At 56.2% G+C, this 23828-nt stretch overlaps 1 protein-coding gene across 6 annotated transcripts; it reads right to left on the bottom strand.

The window, feature by feature from the left end:
- On the bottom strand, positions 1-20681 carry ZNF385A (zinc finger protein 385A). Of its 6 annotated transcripts, none has more exons than XM_054718992.1 (8): positions 20625-20681; positions 14312-14444; positions 6218-6328; positions 4437-4599; positions 2293-2535; positions 1760-1929; positions 1441-1536; positions 1-1302 (listed from the first exon to the last, which is right to left on the bottom strand). In XM_054718992.1, the coding sequence occupies exons 2-8, from the start codon at positions 14396-14398 to the stop codon at positions 1072-1074; spliced, it is 1101 nt and encodes a 366-aa protein (XP_054574967.1). In that variant the 5' UTR covers positions 14399-14444; positions 20625-20681; the 3' UTR covers positions 1-1071. The 6 variants fall into 6 exon arrangements, with proteins under 6 accessions (XP_054574967.1, XP_008139023.2, XP_028000342.2 ...); XM_008140801.3 differs by having other exon boundaries at positions 14312-14448; positions 20625-20680; XM_028144541.2 differs by lacking the exon at positions 6218-6328 and having other exon boundaries at positions 14312-14448; positions 20625-20680.
- Positions 20682-23828: the final 3147 nt, after the last annotated feature.

The raw sequence follows: 23828 nt of genomic DNA, 5'->3' as shown, positions 1-23828 counted from the left end.
CAGAGGGCAACGAATCCAGACTTTATTGTCAGGGAGAAGGAAAAGGGAAAGAAGACATGGGTGGGGGAGAGAGTTGCTACATTATCAAGCAGAAAGAGTTGAAGGCCAGTGGGGGGCCGTCCCCCTCCCGGGTCAGTGTTTGGACGGGCTGACAATACGGAAATCACAGGGGGTTGGGGGAGGCCACGCCCCCGCCCAAGTCGTACTGTGGTGCCTGGTGGGAGGGGACAGCTATTAGGTCTAGGGACTGGGGTGGGGGAGGCTACAGACTGCAAATCCTGCGGAGAGGGAGGGGGGCGGGGGCGAGGCTTCTATTGCTTTTTGCTCACAGTTTTGCGGAAGGCGAGGCGGGGGTGGGCTTGGACTGGACACCCCTTGCCCCCCTCAGTACCCCTTGGGCGATGGGTGCTGGTGAAAAGAATGGAACCCGGACTGGGGAGGAAGGCGAGGGAAGGGTCTATAGGGGCATCTACTTGGTCCCACCCAAGTGCCAGAGATGCCTCCAAGTGCTGCACCCTGCGACGGGCCCAGCTAGACCCGGGCGGGAGCACGGGCGGGCGGGCACAGTGAGGTTGCAGGCGGTAAAACCAAAGTGCTTATGAGGGATCCCGCCTATTCCCCTCCCCCTGTGGAGGACGAGGGTGTTCACGGAAGCGCTTCAATTTTGGGGTAGGGGGCCGGAGTCCCGGAGTCCGCTTATTGCCAAGAAAATCCATTTCTGCCCCCCGGACCCCGACCATGGCTTGTGAACCCCGTTTTGTGCTAGGTTTGGGGGGAAGGGCTGGATGGACATGGCTTTTGGGAGGGGGGGTGTCTCCAAGGGGGCTCCGGGTGAGACGGCCCCCCCTTTTCTAGGGGAGAGGGAAGGGCAGGGGGCGGGGTTCCCTGAGATCTGGGGTGTTCCCCCCCTTCTGAAGCCCCCCCTCCCCCACCACCCCTCCCCTTTCCTGGAACCCCGTACCTCGGGGTGGGGGGGGGAGGAGGAGAGAGATCATTCAGGGAGTGCCAGGAGGAGGCCTGGGTCCCGGCTGTAGGTGGGGGCATTGAGCGGGAGGGGGTTCAGGGTTCCGGTCAGTAGGGGGAGAACAGAATGGGTCCGTGCGCCGTTCGGATGGGCCCGGGGGCCGGGTGGAGCAAGGGGTGGGTGATGGGCGGTCCCTGGAGAAGAGGAGCTGCTGGAGCTGGGCGCAGGGACAGCGGGGAGCCTGCTGCCGCTGCCATTACCGCAGCCACCGCCAGGGGGCTGGGGAGCAGGCCGCCGGCCAGGGACTTGGGCAGCTCCTTGGAGAAAGTCAGCGTGCTCTGCAGGGGTGGGGGAGGAGGCGGGAAGAGAGGGAGAAGTCATTCTTTGGCCCAGTAAACCCCACCTTTCCCTGGGTGCCCCTTCTTCTCCCGGCACCGGTTCCCCAGTGCCGAATGTTGCAGCCCCCAGGGCCTTACCGCCAGCTCCGCGGCGCCCCTAGGCTTCTTGTGGCGGCTCAGTAGCGGGTTGGGCTTCCCGGCCACGCCATCTCGGTGCCGGCGGCTGGAAATGTGCTGCAGGGGTGAGTGGGTAGGGGGCAGTGAGCCCCCAGGAAAGGAGCAACTACCGAGAGGCAGGGCCATAAGACCCGTAGTCACAGCCCACGTGCCTGGCCCCGCCCCTTCTGCAGCACCCAGGGCAGACCCTGTACAGGAGCCCTCACTCAAATTCCCGATTCTCCCTTCCCTCTTAGAGGATGGAACTCCCCAGAATTCCTGGGAAGGGCCTTGGACCCACCTGTTTCAGTTGGACCTCCGAGTTGACCTTGACATTGCAGATCTCACAGTGGAAGGTTCGGTCCTGGGCAGGGGCCTCTGGTTCCCCAGGAGTGGTAGGGCCCAGTCGAGGGTAAGCTTTGATGGGGCCCAGCCCACTTCGGGCCTCCAGAATTGTCTTGTGCTTAGTACCTGAAACCCACAGAGAGCAGAAAGTAAGGAGCGAAGGGAAAGTTCTCTGGGACTCCTAGGCCTCAAATACCCACATTCCCAATACAATATGGGAGCATCAAGTGTACGTGGAGGGGTGGGGGGGCAACTCCCTTGGGATCCTCCTACCCAAGCAATCAAAGGGTGGGTCAGGGGAGAGTCGTAGGTGAAGGAAGTAAGGTGGGGAGGAGGACTGAGGAATGGTGGAGATGATTTGGGAGGGAGGGAGGGAGGCTGGTAGATCTTAGAGGGTACGTGGGTATTCAAAGCTAGGAGAGTTAGGATGTAGGGAGCGGGAGTGGGCTGCGGACAGGGGACCTGGGGTGGGGGCAGGGGAGTCCATACCTTTGTTATGTGCCTCAAGCTGGGACAGGGAGTTCACTGCCACCTTGCACAGAGCACAGTAGAGCAGCCGCTTGGCCTTTTCCTCCTCTTCCTTGCTGCCCCCAGGCAGGGAGGCTGAAGCTGGAGGCCCCGCTTCACCTTTGGTTGCACCCTGACCAGTCTCCGGAATGCTGGGAGGGGATGGGGAGCCAGGCTGTTTCTCTGGGGATCCTGGGGCTGGACCCTGTCCATTCTCCATGGAAACTGTTGTTGGGGGAGAGACATAGGGATCACTCCAGGTGGCTTTTGGAGAAGACTCTTTATGTGGAGGAGACCCACCCCATTTCCTGGAGGGCAAGAGCCCAGGAGTCCCCACCCTGTGACAACATGCATGCTCTCACGCCCTGGGCCAGAGCCAGATGTGGCCCAGCTGCTGCAGGCTGGGTGTGAGACTGTGAGGCCTGGCTCACTCTCCATAAGCTGGGAATCGTGGGGGGTCTAGCTCCACTGGTGTCCCCTTCAGGATGAAGCTGGTAGCCAGCCTCGCCAGGGGGAGAGGCATGGAACAAGGATTCACCCCTCAATGGCCTGCCAGCCAGCCTGGGCTTCCTGCCTGGCCAGTCCCCTTCCCAGAGTCCTGCCTGGTACCCAGGGAGGCATATGCCCAAGAACTCTAGGAAGGCACAGAGGCGGGATGAGCAAGGAGAGGTTGGGAGACAGACATAGACATAGCAAAAGGGAAACAGAAACAGCAGAACCGGAGAGGATAGAGACAAGGATGCGGGCTGCTCTATAATTCATGACTCGATTAAAGATGCACAGGCCTCGGCCTCAGCACTGGGTTCTGGCCTCGGTACAGGGGAAACTCTAGCACTCCCATTCTTGCTCCAGTAGCTGATCCAGTTTCCGGGTCACGAGGAGGCTGGCTCCTGAGGAGGCCGGCGATGGGGGTGGGAAGCTGATGGGAGGGGACCTCCTGACCCCTGCAGGTGTCCGTTTGCTAGTGCACAGTGTGGTATTTCCCTTTATTTCACTTATTCATTTCTGACATCCTTTATCTCAATCTCGATCCAAACAGCACATCTCAGTCTGGTTAGGACTTAATGGCTTACAAAAGCAGGGCAGGTATCCTGATCTCTTTAGAGAGATTACCATAGGAATTAAGTGAGGTAATATGCATAAAGCACCTAGAACAGTGCTATTGAAGAAATGTTACCTACCACCACCATCATCCCCACTTTACTGAGATGTTATCAAATTAACCCAAGATGATTAGGCTAAGAAGCAGCCAGAACATAGTTAAAACTCAGCTCACCTGCCCAACCCTATCTGTGCGTCCCCGAGGGGTGTGTATGTGTGTGCTCGCGCGTGAGCTTGCTGAGAGTGGGGGCCTGGTTCCCAAACTGGTGGTACAGATGCTTGTTTCTCATTCTGCTTAGTGGGGCAGGAAGGACAGGCAAGGAGAAGGAGGAAGTAGGCTGCTTGGTCTCTCTGGAGTTGGCCATGACTGACATCTGATGTGGTAATCCCAGGATGGGAGTGGCTCATATCATCCAGTCATGATATTCCTTCTTCCCAGTTTCTTGGCTGGGAATATGGTTGAAGATGGCCACTAGCCATGAGGGAGAAAGAATCTCAGAGTTGCCTTCTGTAAACCCAGAAAAGACTTCAAAGATCTTAATGTTTCACTCCCCTGTTTCCCAGGAAAGAAAACTCTGGCCCAGGGCGGTCAAAAGATCTACACAAGATCACCCATGAAGTTGCCTGGGGGTCCTGGACTTCCAGTCTTTCCCCTGAGGGCAGCCCTCGTGTGCAGGTGCTCAGATATCCTGACTCTCTCCCTGCCCCTCTTCCCAGGGCCTCTGATGGTTCCCTTTTCCTTGAGGAAGTTTGCTAGGTGGCCTCCCACTAGCCCCTCTCTGAGTCACTGGGCAGTGGGGAGGACAGACAGTGGGAACTCTGTTAGGAGGACCTGGGGTGAGGGGTGGGGTGACAGAATGGAAATTTTGCATCACTGTACTTGGCTCTAGGACTCACCTTGGGTGGGGGTGGGGGTGAGGTGGGGGCTGAGAAAGAGAGAGATGAAAGCAGAGGCGAGTTCTGGGAAGTGGGGAAAGAACAGGGGAGACAAGATCAGTTGAAGAATGCAGGAGAGTCAGACATACCTGGGCGGGGGGCTACACCCTCTCCATTTGGGGGGGTGCTGCCTGTGGGAGCTGTGTCGCCAGGTTCCCGGATGCCAGGCTCCCTGCCTCGGGTCTTGGCAGCCTCAATGCCTTTGACTCTTCGGGCGTGGCGATTACCCTTGTAGTGTGCCTCAGCCTGGCTCTGTAGGGATGGAGAAAGAAAATGGAAACTGAGATCACCTTTCATCTGACAATTCTCCCCACAGAGCTCTTTCAGGTCCTGGGGTGGTCTCAACAGGATGCAGGGAATCTCTCCCTACACCAGTGAGATATAAAGCCCCATGCCAAGGAGACCTGCTTACTCCTGGGGCTCTGACTAGCTTCTCAAGTTTGAGCTCAGACTCCACCCACTACCACACCCAGGGCCTGGTTGCTGATTCAAGCTTCCCACCTAGTCCTGAGGTGAGAGGGGAGGACATCACACCTACAGAATCCTAAATGGGAGGGGCCTAGCAATCAGGCCAGTTAGCATCCTCTTAGACCCTGGGCCTGTGTCCCCTGGTCCCAGGATCCAGCCTTTGCTGCTCCTACCCTCAGTCTGGGAATCCCAGAGGCTCTGGGGCCTGGGCTCTACACTGGCTACTGTCCCCTGGGTCTCATTTTCCCTGTAGCCTCTGCAGACACCCTGGAGGACCCTGGCCCCAAGCCCAGCTCTGGAGACAGAGAAAGCAGCAGAGACAGCTGTCAAAACAGAGCCTCTTGGTTGGGGAAGGATAGCGAGGGCAGAAAGAAGGGAGGGCTGCCTGCTATTGGCCCCCACCCCTCTGGTCTTTCACCTTCCACCAATGAGCGGAGCCTGCGTTGGGAGAGGGGATGCCTGGGGTTGAGGTGAAGCGGAGGCCTAAAGCTGGGTTGGTCCTGGCTCCCCCCACCCCCCTGTGTACCCCCTGCTAAGAGCACACAATCCTGGAGCTACAAGGTCACCCAGACAGGCATAAAGCAGAAATAAAAGGCGTGGATAGGCAGAAAAAAAGACCGACAGCCTAGGGGTGGGGCAGTGGTGTGCAGAGTCTGGCAGCATGGTGTGTACATGTGTGGGCTGGGTAGACAAACAGAATATGCTTTATTTCCCCAGACTCAGCAGAATGAGGCTCTGCTGTTTTTCTCCAAAAGCTCTTGGAACCTGCACCTCACAAAGCCCCCTCTAGACCCACCCAGAAGTCCCAAGGGAGCCTTGGAGGGAGGAAATCCGGGAGGCCAGACACCCCGGTTCTGAGTTCTTGGTGGCTTCTCCCCCTGGGAAAGTCCCATGGGAGGGAGTGGGGGCCAGGCTTTGTGTGTGATTTGGAGGGAGGAGGGGGAGAAAGGAGGAAGGAAGCCAGGAGGTTAGAGGGAAGTGGATGGGCCAGGGAAAGAGTTCAGCAGAGGCCAAGGAGGGCACAGGCTCGGCAGGGGAGCCAATAACCTAGCTCAGTTCTGCACCCAAGGACCAGTGGGCCAGAGGCCACATACCCACCCCGACACTGATGGCCACCTGTGTTCCAAGAAGTTCTGAGCCAGAGATACAGTAGTCCTCAAGGGAGGAGGGCTCAGCCTTAGCAGACTGCTCTACTTTATGTTGAACTATAGAGTCATCTCTGGGACATCTCAAGTGCCTTCTGTCATTTCATGCCCTCCTACAGTCCCCCATTCCCTGCTCTGTCCCTGAGAGCCCCTTAATCCCTGCCCCTTACCCACAGCTCCCAGCCTAGGTCCTCTCCCAAGATCCCCTGGCTGCTCCTGCTCCACCCATTGAGTGGGCAAGTGGCTGGGCTTCTTACCTGAGAATTGAAGCGGATCTGACAGACATTACAGGAAATGATGGGCCTCTTAGTCTTGAGCAAGGGTCCCCCAAAAGTGTGGGAAAGCACAGCCTTCTGTACAGGGTCCATCTGTGGAGGCAGGCTGGGGTGAGCCAGGAGCCCCAGCACAAGCTCATGTCCATCATCCCCCCAGTGGCAGGAGCTGGGTTGAACCAAAATCCCCAGGGCCTCTTCCTTATCCTTCAGTATCCCGGGGGTCTGAGTCTCAGTCCTCTGATGTCCTCCCAGCCCAATCTTCCCGGCACTGGAAGGGGCCTGAGGGATAGACTGGCCCAGGACTCCCATCTGACAAAAAGTGGAAGCAGTCTGCCTAAGGTCACACCATGAGTTAACAGGAGAGCTGGAACTTGAACCTGGACTCCTGTCTTGGTTCCTCATATGCTGAAGATCCAACTCTGTCACCCCGACCTCTCTCCTGCAGCTCGGCTGATCCGCCAGAGGCGCACGACAGGAAGTTTCAAAGCACCCCAGATCCTAGAGCCTTCGGTTAAGGCCCTTTTTACCTCCTCTCTGGGGCAAGACTGTCTACTAAGCTAAGCTCCTGGTGCCAGGAGACAGATGATCCCAGAGTCCATCTCTGGGCCCCAAGTTACCTTAACATACTCACTCCCTGGACCTCTTTAAGGCAACAGCTTCTAGAAGGAATAAACGCTCAGGAGAGAGTAGGGGGCTCTAGCAAATAATGGGGAATAAGTGGGGGACCCTAAGAAGCTGGGTTGGCCTGAGGCAGCCCACACATCTTCCGAACTCTCCCTGACCACAAGGCTCCTGGGGCAGGGCTGTGGGGCTGGGCGGGATTAGAAACAGGCTCTGCCCCCACCCTGGGTCAGCAGATGTCTTTGCAGTCTCCTGCCAACAGTTCACATGAGGAGGGGAGTTTCTCTCTGAGGCTTTCTGCTATCAGGGGATAAAGCCAGGGGCCTAGAGGCAAAAAACTGCCTCTCTGCACAGTCCTCCTCCCTTCGGGCCCCTGGCAGCCAGAGGAAGGGGAGACTGGAATGCAGCTGAGGCTGAGGAGGGCTGGGTGATCCTCTGGACTTCTCATAAAAAGGGAACCAAATTAGAGCTGAAACCTTATCTTCCAGGTGGAAGGATCAAGTGAAACACAGTTGCTGGGGACTTGGAAGGTCCTGAGCTCCTCAGCTGAGCCCCCCCTGGGGCCTAGGACTTCATGGTGCCAAGGAAGACACCAGAGAGAGGCAGGAATGTGAAGCCGAGGGAGGAAGGTGGTTCAAGTCTGGAAAGCCCACACATCCTGTCTTCCCTCTGCTCTCCCAGGAGTCTCCCCGGCTGTGTGGGTAATGTCAGGAAAGGGGCTCTAGCATCCCTGTGAAATGTGCTGCCCAGTTGGTAGTGGTAGAAGCAGGACCCTGACCAGGATCAGGCCACTGCTCTTACTGACAAGTGTCAATCTCTTGGCCTGCCTGCCATTGGCTGGAAGCAGCCTTTCGCACTGGCTCAGGTTCACCTCCTGAAAGCCCAGGAACAGCCAAATGGGAAGAATGTGTGTGTGTGTGTGTGTGTGTGTGTGTGTGTGTGTGTGTGTGTGTCTAGGCAGGCTGTGATCAATCTGTGCATGGGTGGAGTGTGAAGGAGTATCATGTGCTGTGTGTATATCATTTATGTATCAACATTCCTGTGTCGGGGGTTCTGCTGACGCCATGAGTGGCCAGGTTGTGTAATCTTCAGCTGGGCGTTTATCTGTGTGAACGTATGATGTGTTTGGCAGAAAGAAAGACAGACCAAACTGGAGATGGACTTTAATCAGAAAAAGGAGACAGATGACTGCGCTCAGCTCCCAGTCTCCAGGCTTCGGTCCTTCCTACCCAGAGACACCCCCTCCCCAACTCCGCCCCAGGGTTCTCCGTCCCTGGGCTTCCTCACATGCTGAGTGGGGAATGGAAGTCAGCCCAAACAGAAACCCAATCTGGGCTAGGAAACCTAAGTAGATTAAAATAATAGGGAGAGAGGAGTAGGATGGAGAGGGGAGAGGGGAGGCCCCTCGTTCTGTCTATGCCCCAACCCATCACCCCAGCCTGCTCCCCGGAGTGGCTGAGGACCCAGTGCCCTGAGGATGACTTGTGGGCTGATTATCCCAGCATCCATCCCCGGAGACTGGTGCCTGCCTTACTTGAGTCCTTCTTCCAGGGTCAGAGCCTTTTCTCTTGCACAACCCACTCCTCAGATACAAGTCCATAAATACCAGCTAGGGGTGGGCGCGGGCAGGGAAGAGGGCATCAACCAGTCAGGTGTGTCCTTGCCACCCTCTCCTCCAAGAACTGAGGAGACACCGGGCTGAAGATGAGGGCTGCTGGGCCCAATCCCTGTGCAGGTGGAATGTGAGCCACTGAAGTGCGGCTTCAGGCCAAGGTCAAGAGGCCTGGTGACCTAGATGAGGGCTCTCTGGGGAGGGGAGGAGGCCAACGTCTCCCAGAGCCCATTCCACTCCAGAGCCCCTTCCCTGGGATTTTGGCCCAGGAACTGCCCAGGAAGGTCCACAAAACGGTCCCCTCCCACCTGCCCTCCACCAGCTGGCATGAAGGGGAATTGCTCCCTGAAGCTGGGGCACAATGAATTGGGAAGGGCAAGGGGGAGGGGAGGGGGAAGCCAGATCAGGACACGAGGGGGGGCTGTGATTATATTTCCTTCCATTGCCCTTAATCGGCTGGTAACTGCTGCCCCTTGACTGACCACCCTACTTCCCCATCCCCCCCAGATAAAGGTGAAAAGGGAAGGGGGTGGAATCTTAGCGCTGGGAAGACCTGAGGGACAGGACAGATAGAAACAGGAAGGAGAAGGAGCTAGGGGGTGTCTGAAGAGCAGGTGGAAGCTGTGGGGGAGGGATGCGGGGAAGGAGAGACTGGATGGGGTCAGGCTGGGTAAGAGGGATCTGGATCTGAGCGGCATGGTAATTTTGGGGTAGGTGTAGGACCTGATGGGATGTTCGATGATCTGGGGGACTCCAAGGACCTGAAAAGCTGAGTCCGGGGTATCCAGGATGGTGGCAGCAGTCTGGGGGCACTAGCTGGGACCCAGAGATTGGTTGGGGCCGCGCCGCCGTTTGTGGGGGATGGGCCGGATAACCCGAGGACCAGGCGGAGGGAGAGGTAGCCAGCCCCGCAGGGGCGGGCGGGCGGGATGGGGTGGGGGTGGGGGGCGCTGCGGCAGCGGCGGGAGCCAGGGAGAGAGGAGGGGACGGGTGGCTTACCCTGCGGGACCCCGGGGGCCGCGGCTCCATGGCCCGGGGTGGCGGACCCGGGCGGGGGCCTCGAGCCGGGCCGGGCTGGGCAGCCCAGGGAAGCGGCTCTCGTTGCCCGGGTGGTTCGGGGCTGTGCGGCCGGGCGGGCCGGGAGAAGGGGAGGCGGCGCCGGTAGGGACCGGACCCGCCCCGGGGGCGGGGCCGAGGGCGGGCCGAGGGCGGGGCGGGAACTGGGAGTGTGAGAGGCATGAAGAGGGGCTGGGGCGGAGAGGAGGGAGAGTCCATGTGCTGACACTAATTCCAGAGAAGACCTAGTCGTGGTGTGAGGGGCCACTCGGCCTGGCGACGGGGCATTGGCCAGATGACCTTGGCTTTCCTCCACTGGGGACCCTTGCTGGGTCTAGTGTCCCCACCAGTCCCATGGACGACCCTGTGTCTCTAGCTCGGACATTTCTCCTTTTTTTTCATCCTATCCTCCCTGACCCTCTCCCCTCTGCTGACAGGCTCTCTTCCGAGTTCCCAGACGATCCTTCCTTGCTCCCCCTGCACAGGGGCCCTGTGCCCTTTTACATGCCACTTTCTCTGCTAGGGATGGGAAACGAGCCCAGGTGGCCAGGCGTCAGGCACTGCTCTCTCAGCGACTCCGAACGGCTGGAGCTGCGGGCACCCAGGGCAGGACCGGCCTCAGGCTGGGACCTCGGTCCTTACCTCTCCCTCCCTCCTTCCCTCGCCCGCCACCTGCTGGAGAACCAGGTTCCCTAAGAGTTTATGCTTCGTGCACTTGCTGCCCTCTGGCGGTCCAGTGGGGCAGCATTGGGTGTTGGGGGCGGGGGGGGGGCGGGGGTGTGTGTGGCAGGAGAAAGCAGCACACTCCCCTAGAAACCTCCTCATCCCCTCTGGACAGGTTCTAGGATTCCCTCTCTCACTTCTGGATCCCATTCCACCTAGGGCAGAGAGATTAGTGAAGCAGAGGACTGGAGAGAGAGAGAGAGAGAGAGAGAGAGAGAGAGAGAGAGAGAGAGAGAGAGAGAGAGAGAGAGAGAGAGAGAGGCTGTCTTTGGGAGACACGAGGGATGTCCAAGGGCAGAGGGACACATAATACAGGGAGGAGTCTAAGGGATAGGAACTGTCCAATTAGGAGATGGATCTGGAGGTATTAGTCCAGGAAGGGAGAGACTCTGCCATAAATAATAATAATTCCACTACCACCACCATCTGATGTTGGTTGAGCCCTTGGAATGTGCCAGCCTCTGTACTGTGAACTCTTTGCATGGATTATCTAATTTAATCTTCACAACCACTATTCTAAGTACTATTATTATCTTTATTTTACAGATGAGGGACCTGAGGTTAAATAATTTGCTCAAGGTCGTAAACTAGGAAGTGGCTGAACTGAGATTTGAATTTAAACCTGGGCAGCCTGACTGCAAAGCCATGTTCTTAACTGCTGCACAGAGCTGCCACAGGCCCGTCTGCAGCTCTTCTGCAGTCCTCGTTCCCTGCAGAAGCCGACACTATTGATGCAGCCCACCACACTCACTCTCTTGGCTTCTCCAACTCTACAGGAACCTGGTTCTCTCTCCACTCCACCCCCTTCAGTGGCTCCTCCATTTCTTTGGCTGTAGCCCCCTCCGGTTCCCACTACCTAATTCTGCTTATTCCCCAAGGCTGAGGCCTTGACCATACTATCTTTCTCTCTCTGATCCTCCCTTAAATAAAAAGAATAGCAATAACATAATAATCATAGCAGCTAATACTAATTGAATATTTACTTTGTGCTGGGCATTATGATTATATAATATGATCCTCACAACCTTGTGAGCTGGTACTATTACTATCTTATTTTACAGCTGGTAAAACTGAGGTTCAGAGTGGTTAAGTAATTTGCCTAAGGCCACACAGCCAGTGCTTTTATAACATCAATTCAAATCCTGCCAGTCAGATACAAAATACCCTGCTGCACTCTCCAAGCTCTGCTTCTGGCTTTATATTGCTATTCCTCACTCCCCACTAGAGGCAATGAAACTATGAGCCCTGAGAAGTCAGAAACTGGATTATTCACGGGAATCACTAAGTAGCTTTGTGATCTTGGACAAGTCATTTAACATCTCTTGATCATTATTTCCTTATCTATAAAATGGGAGAGCCCCGCCGGTGTGGTTCAGTGGTTGAGTGTCAACCTATGAACCAGGAGGTCACGGTTCAATTCCCAGTCAGGGAACATGCCACGGCTGCAGGCTCGATTCCCAGTGGGGGATGTGCTGGAGGCAGCTGATTAATGATTCACTCTCATCATTGATGTTTCTGTCTCTCTCTTCGTCTCCCTTCCTCTTTGAAATAAATAAAAATATATTAAAAAAATAAAATGGGGGAAATGATGGGTGATCTGAGGGTAAGTGAAAATCAGGTATTTACATGGGAGAAAGTATTCCCAGCACTTTCTGCTCTAATTACATACAATTGGTTGCACTTTCTCAAGTGCTCATTTCTAGACCTTGTTCATGCTATCTGCTTCTGTCTGAAATGTTCTCTGAGACTCCTGTTAAAATCCTACTACTAATTCTTCAAAGTTCAAATAATATGTCACCTGCTGCAAGTTTTTCCTCTTCTCTCTTTTTCTCCTGCTTAGCTCACGTTGGTCCCAGAGGGACCACCATAGCCAGCAAGTTTTTCTTGACACCCTCTTGGGCTAAATGCAAGCTAAATGCCTCTGGCACAGCTCTCCTCACACTATAGGGTAACTGTTAACTTGTTATCTTTCCTACTAAACTGTGAATCCCACAAGGGCGTGAACTGAGTCTTGTGTCCTCGACACCAGGCACAGTGCCTGGCACCTAGTAGATGCTCAAAATAAATTTATTTCTATAAACTTGGATTGTGAGTGTCTGTGTCATGATATTTATTAACGCTTCCTCTGGTTTGCATTGCAGATTGCTGCATTCATGTCTGTGTATCGCCGCTGAATATAAGCTCTTTCAAGATTGGACCATATCATTTCATCCTCATGTCTCCATCAAAACTAGAACATACCTTGCTTATAGTAATTACTCCGTTTTCTCATCTGTAAAATGAAAATAAAATCACAGCTACTCCTTAGGATTACTATCAAGATGGAGATATGAAAAACATTTTGTACACTTCAAAGTGCAATACAAATGTTGGTTTGGATTCTTTGGGAGAAGTTTGGAGGAGGCAGTTGGTATTAAGAGAACGCTATTTGGAGTCACAGGCTATGGGTTCAAATCATACCTTAGGCACATACTGTGTCAATTTAGAGAAATTACTAAACCCTTCTGAGCCATAGTTTCTGTTTTTCATATGTCTAACAGGAATAATAATGTCTACTTTGTTGGGTTGTGGTGAAGATTAAATGAGAGCATGTATAGAAACATCTACCACAGTGCCTGGTGCATAGTTGAAGCTCAATAGATGTTTATAGCTGAATATGGTTTGATGGTGGGTTATTTGAATTGAATAAAGCTGACTTCCCCTAAACCTTTAGCTCTAGCCCAGTCTCCAGGCCTCAAATTCTAAATGTTCGAATTTTTGGCTCCATGTCCTAAAGGGGGTCCAGCAGCCCCATGCGGGATCAGCTTCCTCCTTCAACCCCCTGCCCCTGTCAAGGTGAGTTCTTCCTCCCAATCACAGCGCCCCGAACCCTGGAGGCATTGTTGACTCATCCTCTCTCTTCTCCCCAATCCCCAAATACCAGTTGGTCACCATGGTCTGTCAATATTTCCTTGGAAATACCTTGCCCATCTCCCTCCCGCTCTCCTCACACTGCCACTGTCATTAAACACCCACTAGTCTGGCGCGCTAGGCTTCCCTGCAGGCCCACATTGCTGCGACAGCCTCCTAATCGGCCGTCCTCCTCTAGCCTTGCTCCCTTCCATCCAGCTGTTCCACTCACCTTCCTAAACACTGATCTTTATTGACAGACTAATTTGAGAGAGAGGGAGAGAGAGAGATTCATTGTTTCACTTATTTATGCATTCATTGATTGATTCTTGTATGTGCCCTGACAGGGGTTCCAACCCACAATCTTGGCGTATCAGGACGGCTGGGGCCTTAATCATTGCTCTTACCAAGTCATTCTCCTGCTCAACACTGGATAATGGCTGTTTCATATGGTATTAAATCTAGACAACTTAGCCAGCCCTCCAAGACCTACCCCACTGACCACACCCACCCAACTGTGGACTCCAGAGAGATGGAACTTACAAACAGGCGTGCTTTTGTCCCTGCTTATTTCCTCTTTCTGGATATTTCTGTCTTTATGGATAGCCTATCACCCCTCCCACCTCCTTGTAATCACTACCACCAATCTAAGTATTGATACTTCTCTAGATGGTAGACTAGATGAGATGAATCATATAAAACACCCCGCACAATGTCTGGCCCATAGCAAGACCTCAGCAAATATTAGCTATTAGTATAAATAATATACCAGATAGCCAACAATATTTGTAATAGACTAGAAGTAAGGGAGATGGGATCCTAATCCTCACCCAAGGATATTTTTTCCATTGCTTTTTAGAGAGAGTGGAAGAGAGAGGGAAAGACGGAGAGAAACATTGATATGAGAGAAACACATCAATGGGTTGCCCGGCCCTGGGAGGAGCCTGCAACCAAGGTATCTGTCCTTGACCAGAATCGAACCCGGAATCAAACCCGGGACCCTTCGGTCCATAGGCCAACACTCTATCCACTGAGCTAAACCGGCTAGGACAAGGGAGACGGGATTCTAAAAAGTTAAGGGATTGGATACAAGGGGAAGAAGAGAAAAGAGCAAGGGCGGGTGGAGGGAGAGCTGAGGTCACAGGAGCGTTGGGGGGCAGGCTGCTGCTACTCACGGTGCTGTAGTTGCCAAAGAGGCCCAGGGTGGGGGCCGGCTCCAGGGGGAAAGGCAGGATTTGCTTGAGGTCCAGCGGGGGCTGCATGATGGGGGTCTGCCGAAGCAGAGGGAGGGGCCCTGCCCGGCTCAGGCTGCCTGAAGGGCAGAGAAAACATTGTGTGAGGCGGGAAGATGGAAACCTGTCAGTCCCGCTCCCCAGCTGGGGCCCCCATACTCAGAAGTGTGACGCCCATGCACACACACTTCCCCTGCTTGCTGGCTCCAGAGCAATGGAGCACGGTCCCTGTGGGTCTGGGGGAGGGTGCAGACCAGTCCTTCCCTTCTGGGTGGTTTTCACTTCCCCTTTCTCTAGCCTCCCTCCTCCAAGACCATTCGGCATTGAACAGACCAGGGAGAGCACAGACCTGGGCAGACTGCCTGCTGGGCCAGCAAGCCTTGGGAACCCTGAGCCCCTGGCCACTCCCTTCTTCTGGTTTTGCTTTTCCCCAGGGAATCCCAAAAGCGAGTTTCACCTCAGGGAGAACAGTCCCGTGGGTGATTCATCCCACTGCCCAGAGGGGAATACTGAGGCCTAGATTTGGAGGAGGGCTACGGAATCTTTCCGGCGACCCAAACAGTTATGATTTTGTCCCAATCATAATTCTTAGTGAACTGTCGACACCCCCGGGGGGGATAGGTGCGTGGCATTGGCTCTGGGAGGTGGACCCCCTGGGGTCCTTCTCAGGGCCCCTTCTCCCAGCCGTCCTGTCTCCCCATGGCCCCCTGTCTAACCTGGAGTGTTCCGCTCCGCTCTGCAGGAGGAACTACAACCAGGCCTCTGGGAGGGGAATGCCTTGGTCTAACCCAAATGGGAAATGAAAGTCCAGGCCAGCCACTCCACTGGCCCCAGCCCCCACTCACACCTTCTCCTCCCTCCAGAGCCCTGGGAGGAACCCCGCCGGGCTCCAAAGGGGTGGCCCAAAGGCCCTCAGGACCCCTCTGGGCTTCCGCTGGCCCAGCTCCCTTCTTTGACCTCCCTGTCCACCAGTTGGGAAACTCCGGCTGCTCTTCGGTGCGTGAGCGAGCCCCTGTCAGCAGCAGGGGTTCCCAGCAACAAAGGCACACCCAGGAGGCTGCAAGCTTGGCCCTGTCCTCCCTTGACCTACGGGGCACAGGGTCCCTCAGATCCTTTCTTGCTCCCTCCATAGAGACTGCCCCTTTTCATACCTTCAGTTTCTGGTGCCCGCTGCCCCCAGGCAGTGGCCTGCCCCTGGCCCCCCAGGGGCCCGGGCCTGACAGCGTCCCCTTCACTTGGTTCTGCCCCCTGCCCTCTCCCTTGCCAGCACCCCCCCCAGTCCAGTCAGTAGAATCAGCCAATCAGAGTCCTGCAAAAGTGGGGCAGAGGGGAGGGCGGGGGAGCAGGGATTAGGGGAATCAGGAGGAAGAGAGGGAGGGGGTGGGGAGGGCTCAGGCACAGCTGGGGGCAGGGAGCTGGTCCAGAAAGGGCTGGAGGGGTCTGTCTTTCCACACACAGCTAGGACTGGGTAGCCATGGTGCCTGAGGCAGAGAGGGGTCAAGGCTGCGGGAAGCTTGGACTCCAGTGTCTAAAGGTTGAAGGAAAGGGCAGGATGCTTGGCTTTGGCCCTCGGGCATCTAGGGGTCTGTATACCCTGAGTCCATTTCCTCTTTTTCTCTACACCCTGTGTCCATTCCCTTGCAGTTGGGATGGGGTAGGAGGAGAGGAGGGAGGGAGAGAGGCAGACAGACATGAATGAGTAAGAGGGAATGGAAAAGACACAGAAGCAGGAATAAGTGACTGAGAAATGGAACATAGACACAGAAAAGGACCGAGAACAACGGAGAGATGGAAGAGAGGGAAATGAGAGAGAAAAACAGGGACACTGCTGGAAAGCTGGATACAGAGCTAGAGACCAGGAGAGAGAGACCGAAGAACAGAAAGCACAGCAAGACAGGGAGGGACAGACAGGGACAGACGGACTAATGGGGTAACTCAACCTTCTCCCCTTCCCAGTCTGTCCCCTCATAGCTTCTCTTCTCTATACCCCCCCTGCCTGGCACACAAGGCCAGGGCAGCCTTAACGAGCCCCGGGTGGCATCAGGAATGGTGAGAGAAACCTGAGCACTCCCAGAGTCCCAGCACCCAGCAGCCACCTTAGCAGCTGGGTTGGGGCTGGCACTTGCCCGCCCAGAGCACCAGCGGCAGCAGCTCAGCTCCTTGACCCTTTCTCCGGTTGAGTATTATCACATTGAGTCTCCGAGGGAGTGACAGTTCTGTAGAGGTAGTTGGTCCTATTTTTCCCGTTTTTCATAGGAGGTAACGGAGGATCAGAGAAGTTGAAAACTTGACTGATGTCACACAGCGTGTAAGTATCAGAGCTGGGATTTAAATCAAGATCTGTCGCGCTCTGTAAATTCTTTCCCTGCTACATAACCCCAAAGGACTTCGGTCTAACTCTGAGGCAGAGATCTGAGCGCTGCCTTCCATCTTGTTCAAGGAGAGGGAGGGGAGAGCCAATTCCATGCACTTGCTGGGATTGGAAGAAAACAGGTTGCAGCCACTCAGTTTCCTACAGCCGGCAACTCATCTTTCCCACTGACAAGAGCCCTGGGGGTAGGGAGTAGAGAGGGACGGGGAAGTGGGAGGAAGGGGTGAAATGAGGATGGAGTGAGGGAAGGACACAAGGTGGGCAGATGGCAGATGATAGGACGAACGGGCGGAAGCAGGGCCCTTGGTTTCAGGTAGTCCAAGACTCAGTTCCTCGCCCACCCCCTTTGGGAGAATAAGAATAGCTGCTTCTTTTGGAGGGACAGTGTTGCCACTTTATGCCTGACACTTTACGTATATAGTCTCTCTGTGATGGCGCCACTGCTCACTAGCTGGGTGACTAGCTAGTTTCTCGGACTCTCTTGGACTCATTTCTCATTTCTCAAATGAGAACAGCAGTACCTGCCTCATGGAGTTGTTGAGAGGATTGAACAAATTCATGTAAAGTACTGGCATGCCACAAGGGAGCTCAGTATATAAATGTTGGCTAAATCGATGAACCCTTATTTTGTAGATGATGACAAACAGCTCAGAGAAGGGGAGTTACTTGACTGAGGTCACACAGCTAGTGAGGGATTTGAATCTGTGTGTCTGGCTTTCAAGCACTACACATTTCTGGGTGGACTAGGGGTGGGAGGGGGGAAAGTAAGGACTGGGGAAGCAGGAAATGAGGTAGGAAATTTAGGTCTTCTGCTATTTGGCTAGGTGAGAGCTTCAGGCAGGTTTGGGGAAGGGGGTGGAGAGCAAATTGGTGTGTGTGTGTGTGTGTGTGTGTGTGTGTGTGTGTGTGTGTATGTGTCACACACCTCAGGCAGGGCAGGGAAGAACTGGGGCCTGGCTGGGGCAGGCCACTCCAGAGCCTCGCTCATTAGAGTACGTAATTACCTCCTGCGGATAGAGCCTCGCCCATCTCTGTGGGGAGCTGCCAAATGCCTTATTAAAGACAGTTCCCAATGAACTTTAGAGGGTGAACTCTCAGACCCTCGGACGGATGTCCATCTGTCCATTCCTGTGCCCTGCCTTGCCCTAGGCACTTGGATCCTGCTCAGGTATCCCCTCCAGCACCAAGCCACAGCTGACCCCTTCCGTCCCACTAAGGTCTCATCTTTTCCTTCCTCTGCTCCCCAGAAGTTCTGGCCTGGTCCGAGTCCCAGCGCCGTGGCTATCGTAGGTTGGGTCTGGGGCTTCAAGCCCTTGTGGTAAAGAATGGGAGTGTCCGCCCTGAGCTGGCGCAGGGAGTGGCTGCGTGGGAACAGGAGCCAGGAAGGCGCAGGGCCTGGGTTAGTGTTGGTCTGGAGAAGGGGCCAGGAGGAGACTCGGATTAGTCAGAGGCATCCGGGTTCCGGCTGCAGGTTGTGTTAGGGACCACGGTGGTGAAAAGCAGAGGAATTAGACGCTGGGGTCGAGGACAAGTTGGATTCGAGTCTGAATTAGGATTTTTTCTCTAATTCATCTCGTTTTCTCTCCAGGCCTTTTGGCCTCTTCTCCCTTCCCAGAAATGCCTAATATTGGGGATCGAGAGGAGAGCCTTGAAACCCTGGGTCTTGCCTTCTTGAGCAAGTCCCATGGAAATATCCCCCTTTGCCTCAATTTCCCCCACCTTGGCAAGAGGCAGGCTGAGGGCTGGAAAGGCTTTGAAGTTGAAGATGAAAGCAACAAGGGGATGGTTATGAACAATAACTCAAACATCAGCCCTAACAACCCCGGGGTAGATGTGGGTGGGGGCAGGGCCAAAGGGAGAAGGTGGCCGGGAAGGGAAGAGAGAAGAAACAACCCTGGGACATCCTCCCAATCGGACAGGAGAGGCCTCTTTCAATGGCGCCCCCTCTACCCCACGAGGGGCGCAGCTGGAGAGGACAGCGAGAGGGACCTGGACCAGGGAACTGAGCCCGGAACCACCACCTTAACCCTGGGCCCAGCAGGCCGGGCCTCAGCGGCTGCACTGACTCCACAGATCTCCGCACGCAGAACCTGCAAACCTCAGTACGGGCCCTGAGCCCAAGCCCCTTCTCTCCTCAAAGAGGGCGAAGATGCATGGGCCCAGGGCACCAGGCTTCCCGCCCCTCTGTGGGGTGGGCACAGGAGGGAGTTCATTACAGTGTGCTCCAGGGAGATGTGGGGGGGTCCCATCGGTGGGCCCAGGCATTCTTCCTGTGGTGGGCTCCTGTCCGGTTCGAGCAGGTCCCGGAAGCCCTCGTTAGGAACTATTGATCAGGGAGAGGATGGCTCACACTGGCCTGCTCTGGACAGACACCATGCTGCCCCTGGCCTCACACCTAGGGTGGGGCCCGCTGCCAGGGTGGGGCCAGGGCACAGGGATTGCACAGGACGGAGGAATGTGGAGCCTGTGCTCTGGGGACCTGAGTCCAGGCTGTGGTGGTGAGGGTCACTCCGGGGTAGTCTTCACAGATGGGTGGGACTCTCGTCCCCGCGGGGGACCCCCGAGGGAAGGAGGCAGGCAACCAGTCCACCGTGCCCTCTTTCCCTCGTTCATTTAATAGCATTTAATAGCCGCGACGGAGGGCCGGGGGGAGATGGTCAGACACAAAGTGGTGAGAGCGTGAGGAGATTCAGGAGGGGGCGAGAAAGAGATGGGGGAAGATGCAAAGCAGGAAATAAGGACAGTGAGTGGGAAGTCAACAGGGGTCAAATGAAAGAAGGAAAGCAAAGAGCCAAGGACACAAACAGCAGAGGGCTGAGGCCGAGCCTGGGGCACCAGCTTGGAGCCAGGTGTCCCCAGCGGCGGGCGGTGGGGCGACCACAGGTGTCTGGGCCTGGATAGTAGGGCTCCCACCCTCAGCAGGGCCCAGGAACTGCCTTAGCCAGGGCAGAGGGCAGAGGTCAGAGGTCGGAGGACAGAGCAGGCCTGCCGACTATTTGGAGGCAGGGGCCTGGAGCCCAGCTGATGAGGAGTCCAGCACACAGCTAGCTCATCCGCCCCTCTCCCCGCTCTCCGCCTCGGGGTTCCCTCCGATGTAGGTCATGAGGATGGGGTGGCTGTGGCTGAGGGCCGGCAGAGCCCCGCGGGAGCTCCCCTCCCCCATCCGTCCCCTTCCGTTGCCCCTTCCTCTCCGGGTCTCCCCAGCCCCCCGAGGCAGGTGCGGGTGGGGGTGGGGGAAGAGGGAAGAGGGAGCCGGGAGGGAAGGGCCCAGGCAGCCAGCGCAGGAGAGAGGGGGCAGGTCCTGGCGTGTTGGGGCAGGATGGCTGCGGAGGCAGGATCTGAACCGCAGGGGCCCCGGGATGGACAGTTTGCCGCCCCGTCTTCTCCCCGGCCCCCTGATCCCCACCGCCCACCACTCACACCTCGAAGCTACACCCACCATCTTCTCCCCTCGCCTGCCCCCTACTTCCTCCTTTTCCTCTAACCCTGGGCCCAGAAGGAGGCCGGAGGGCCAGGGCTGAGGGTGGGGGAGCCGGGTCAGAACCTTCCCTTCAACTCCCCCAGCGGGGCCCAGCCCCCTCCCCCAGCCGCCTGTAGACGGTCATATAATATTCATGAGCCTCATGAATACGCAATGTTTCATTATGGGGAGGGGTCTCACCTAACTGCCTGCTCCTTTCGCATTCCCTAGATTCCCGGGAGAAGCGGCAGCTTAGGGAAGAGGGGAAGAGGGGACCCCAGACATGGAGCCCGAAGAAGGGGGAGGGGGAGCCGGTCGCTGACGGGCGGCCGCAGTCACCGCGGTGCCGGGAGGTTGGGGGGGGGGGGGTGACCTACTGAGAGGGACCCAGGAGCCTGGAGCCTGGAGCTGCAGAGCCCACTCACCGAGGATCATGCTGGGGACCCAGGCGCCCGGGGTTCCGCGTCGCTCTGTCCCGGGGGCCGTTCTGGCCGGGCTGGGGGTACGGGGGGAGGAGTCGGGGGAGGAGCAGAGGCCGGTCTAGGCGGAGCGGGGGCGGAGCCCGCAGCAGGTGAAGACGGGAGGAGGGGGGATCCGGGCACCCAGGGCTCCGTGAGGGGGCGTCCTGGCGGCTCCTCTCTCCCTCCCGCTTTCCTTCCTATCTGCTGCCCCCGGGTCTCCTGGATTTGCGGTGTCACTGCAGCCAGGGCTGGGGAACAAGACATCTGGAAGGCGGGGTGAGGTGATGGAGGACGCTGGAAACGAAGATGCCCGAGTCCTTGGGAAGGGCTGAGTCGGAGGGCGGGAAGTGTGGTCACGGGGCTGCCCTGCGGTGGAGGATGGCTAAGTTCTCTGGGGAGGCACGGGCCCCGAGTTGGGTGGGTCACCTTGATCCTCTCCGAAATGATGGGCTGGGCGGGGGTGGGGGTGGGGCACAGAGAACCTTTGGGTCCTACTTGTTTCTCTCACCTCAGAGCAGGGTGCCTGGGCGCTGGGTCTCAGGTGAACTGTGGGGTTGAAGATGGTTGCCAAGTTGATCTGTGACTGGAATCCAAATGCCTAGGTCCTTAGGGAAGGTTCCAGTGAACAGACTGTAATCAATGGATCCAAAAAGGTGGACATAGAAGCTGGCAACTGAGATCATTAGGGAACCAGAAGATCCAGAACTGAGGCTCAGCCTTGTGGAGATGACATGGGTTGGGGTGGGGATAGGAGTATCTATCCAGGGCCTGAACTCGGGGCCCTCCCACTAAGGTGAATTGGATGGCAGACGACTGGTGGGAGGTGTTTGGTGAGGTGGAGGGGAGGATGGAGGATAGGACAGAATGTATGGGCTGGGGACACTGTCCAGGGAGGCGGGGCGGAGTATGGGACCCTGAATGTACCCTAAAGACCAACAAAGGGACTTGGCCGAAGGCAGACAACTGGGACGCCATCGTAAGACTGGAGTCTGTGAGTCTGTGAGGTGTCTGGGGAAGATGCAGCTGCTGCAGCCTGGACCTGTCTGTACCTGCCCCAAGAAGGAGGGTGCCAGGAGGCCTTCCCACAATGCCAAGCAGCCAGCATCAGGCCAACCCCAGACGGAGGGAAGGGAGGTGTGCCTGGGAATCGGAACACGTAAGGTTTAGGGAGGGTGGCAGCAGGAAGGAATAGGTCGGTGGGAAGGTGGGGGGACTGGAATCTTAGAAGACTGTAGCAAGGGAAGGAGAATGGGGACCAGCATTCCTGGGTTCTGCAGGGAAGCTGGGACTAGATGGCTAATTAAAGTACAGGAAGTTCAAGTTCCTGTTTCTGAGCCTTAGCAGTCTCGCGCCCTCACTGCGCTGATCTGGTTGGTTTGAAGGAAAGAGGTTTCTGCACCTGCCAAGATGCTCCAACTCAAGGGCACGAGAATACTGGGGTTGCCAATGCCTTGAGCTTGTTCTGATCTAGAGGCCAGAGGCCTTAGGGTACTGTGGCCCTGCTGCTCAAGGCGGCCTTGGGGGAGAATGTGGGGTCTCTGAGCCCATCAGAGGAGGTCCTCTTGCTCTGGATCTGACCTCCCACTATGCCATCCAACCCTAGCATCACAAAGCCTGCTTCTCACCCCCCACATCTACCCCTCCTTGTCCCTTCCCACTCTTTCTCCTCCTGCGTGGACGCCTAGAACCAGGCGTGGCTGATTGGTGATAGAGACCCCTTTGCCTTGTCCACCTTCCCACTGTCCTAGGGACTCTGAGTTAGGGAGGTCTCTGTGGGGTGGGGGTGGGGGGTGGCTTAGCTTACCAAGGGCAGGCAGCTGGTAAAGGGCGGGGTGACCTTGCAGGCAGCTGGGGGTTGGGGGGGGGGTGTAGTGTGTGGGGTGAATTCATTATTGATGAGCCCTGCACCCCGGGCTACTAATGAGCCCAGGCCGGCTGCTCTAATTGATGTCAAGAAACTTGAGACCCCCAGATCAGCTTCCCGCCTGCCAGCTGCCTCTCCTGGGCCCCTCCCCCTCCCTGCACCCCCAGCTGCTCTGTTCCCTTCCCAGGGCCTCCTTCCCATCTCTACCAACAGACAAGGAAAGGACTCAGGCCTCCCAGTCCCCCACCCTGGTCCCTCTGGATCACTCAAGTCTCAACGGTGGGAGGCAGACAGAGCTGGAGGGGCTGGGGGATTGGGAGGCGGAAGCCGACCAGAGCCTGAGAATGACAGTCCAGGGACAGAGAGGCTGGTGCTCGATTACATCTGCAGCGTTTCTGAGCCTGAGGAATCGCTTTCTTATATTGTGAGAGACCTTGTCATTCTCTGAGACTCCAAGCTACAGGCACGGCACAGACACACCCAAGACACCAACCCAAAACTCAAAGCCCATTTCCCCTCCTCATTTCCTTCTCACAACAGTGGAAGAAGTCTCAGATCTCGCCCATGAGGTTTGGCTGATGCCACTCCCACCCCTCCCCCAGGAGCGGGGAGCACGGGATTTCTTTCCTTGAGGATTCCCAGGGCCTTGCTATGCCACAGCTGCTATTCTTGGAAATGCTGGGTGGCTCTACTTCATCAGGGCTCTTCTTCCCCATTAGTCCCTCTTCATTTATGGGCTCTGGGAAGAAGTTCCTGAGGTACAGAATTATCGAGAAGTCACAGATCGGAGTGTGGAGCAGCCTTGGTCTTTCAGGAGAGGGATTATGAGGTGATGCTGCCATTGCTAGGCAGGAGCCCAAGGTAATAAGACTAATTCCTGGCCCTGGCCAGGTAGCTCTGTTGATGAGAGCCTTGTCCCAGTACACCAAGGTTATGGGTTAGATTTCCGGTCAGGGCACATACAAGAAGCCAATGAATGCATAAATTAGTGGAACAACAAATCGATGTTTCTCCCTCTCCCTTACAAAGAAGAGTCCTGGTGGTGCAGGACGGGGGTGAGATGGACCTCAGCCTCCCCCAAATCTCCATAAATTTGTAGCCTTGCTGCCCTCTGGTGGCTGAATTCTGGTGTAGCATGACATGGACAATCCCATTAGTTTTTAGCACCCCCCTCTCCTGTCTCTTGCTGCATGTTAGCACAGGCCTTAAGGAGACAGAGGACCTTGAGGGGGCTCCCTCACTTTCATTTCTCTTCAGAGACCTGAGCCTCATGGCATGCTGGCTAAGGAGGGGGGCTTTCACAG

The sequence above is a fragment of the Eptesicus fuscus genome, chromosome 7 (assembly GCF_027574615.1).
Source record: "Eptesicus fuscus isolate TK198812 chromosome 7, DD_ASM_mEF_20220401, whole genome shotgun sequence".
In the NCBI taxonomy this organism is placed as follows: domain Eukaryota; kingdom Metazoa; phylum Chordata; class Mammalia; order Chiroptera; family Vespertilionidae; genus Eptesicus; species Eptesicus fuscus.
The sequence above is the reverse complement of the archived record's forward strand: the minus strand, read 5'-3'. Positions and strand labels throughout refer to the sequence as shown.

Excerpts from the sequence above, each read along its gene's own strand:
- ZNF385A (XM_008140801.3), bottom strand. Across the intron at positions 4,600-6,217 it reads AGATCCGCTTCAATTCTCAG|AGCCAGGCTGAGGCACACTA; the intron begins GTAAGAAGCCCA and ends CCATCCCTACAG. Across the intron at positions 1,303-1,440 it reads GGGGCGCCGCGGAGCTGGCG|AGCACGCTGACTTTCTCCAA; the intron begins GTAAGGCCCTGG and ends CCACCCCTGCAG.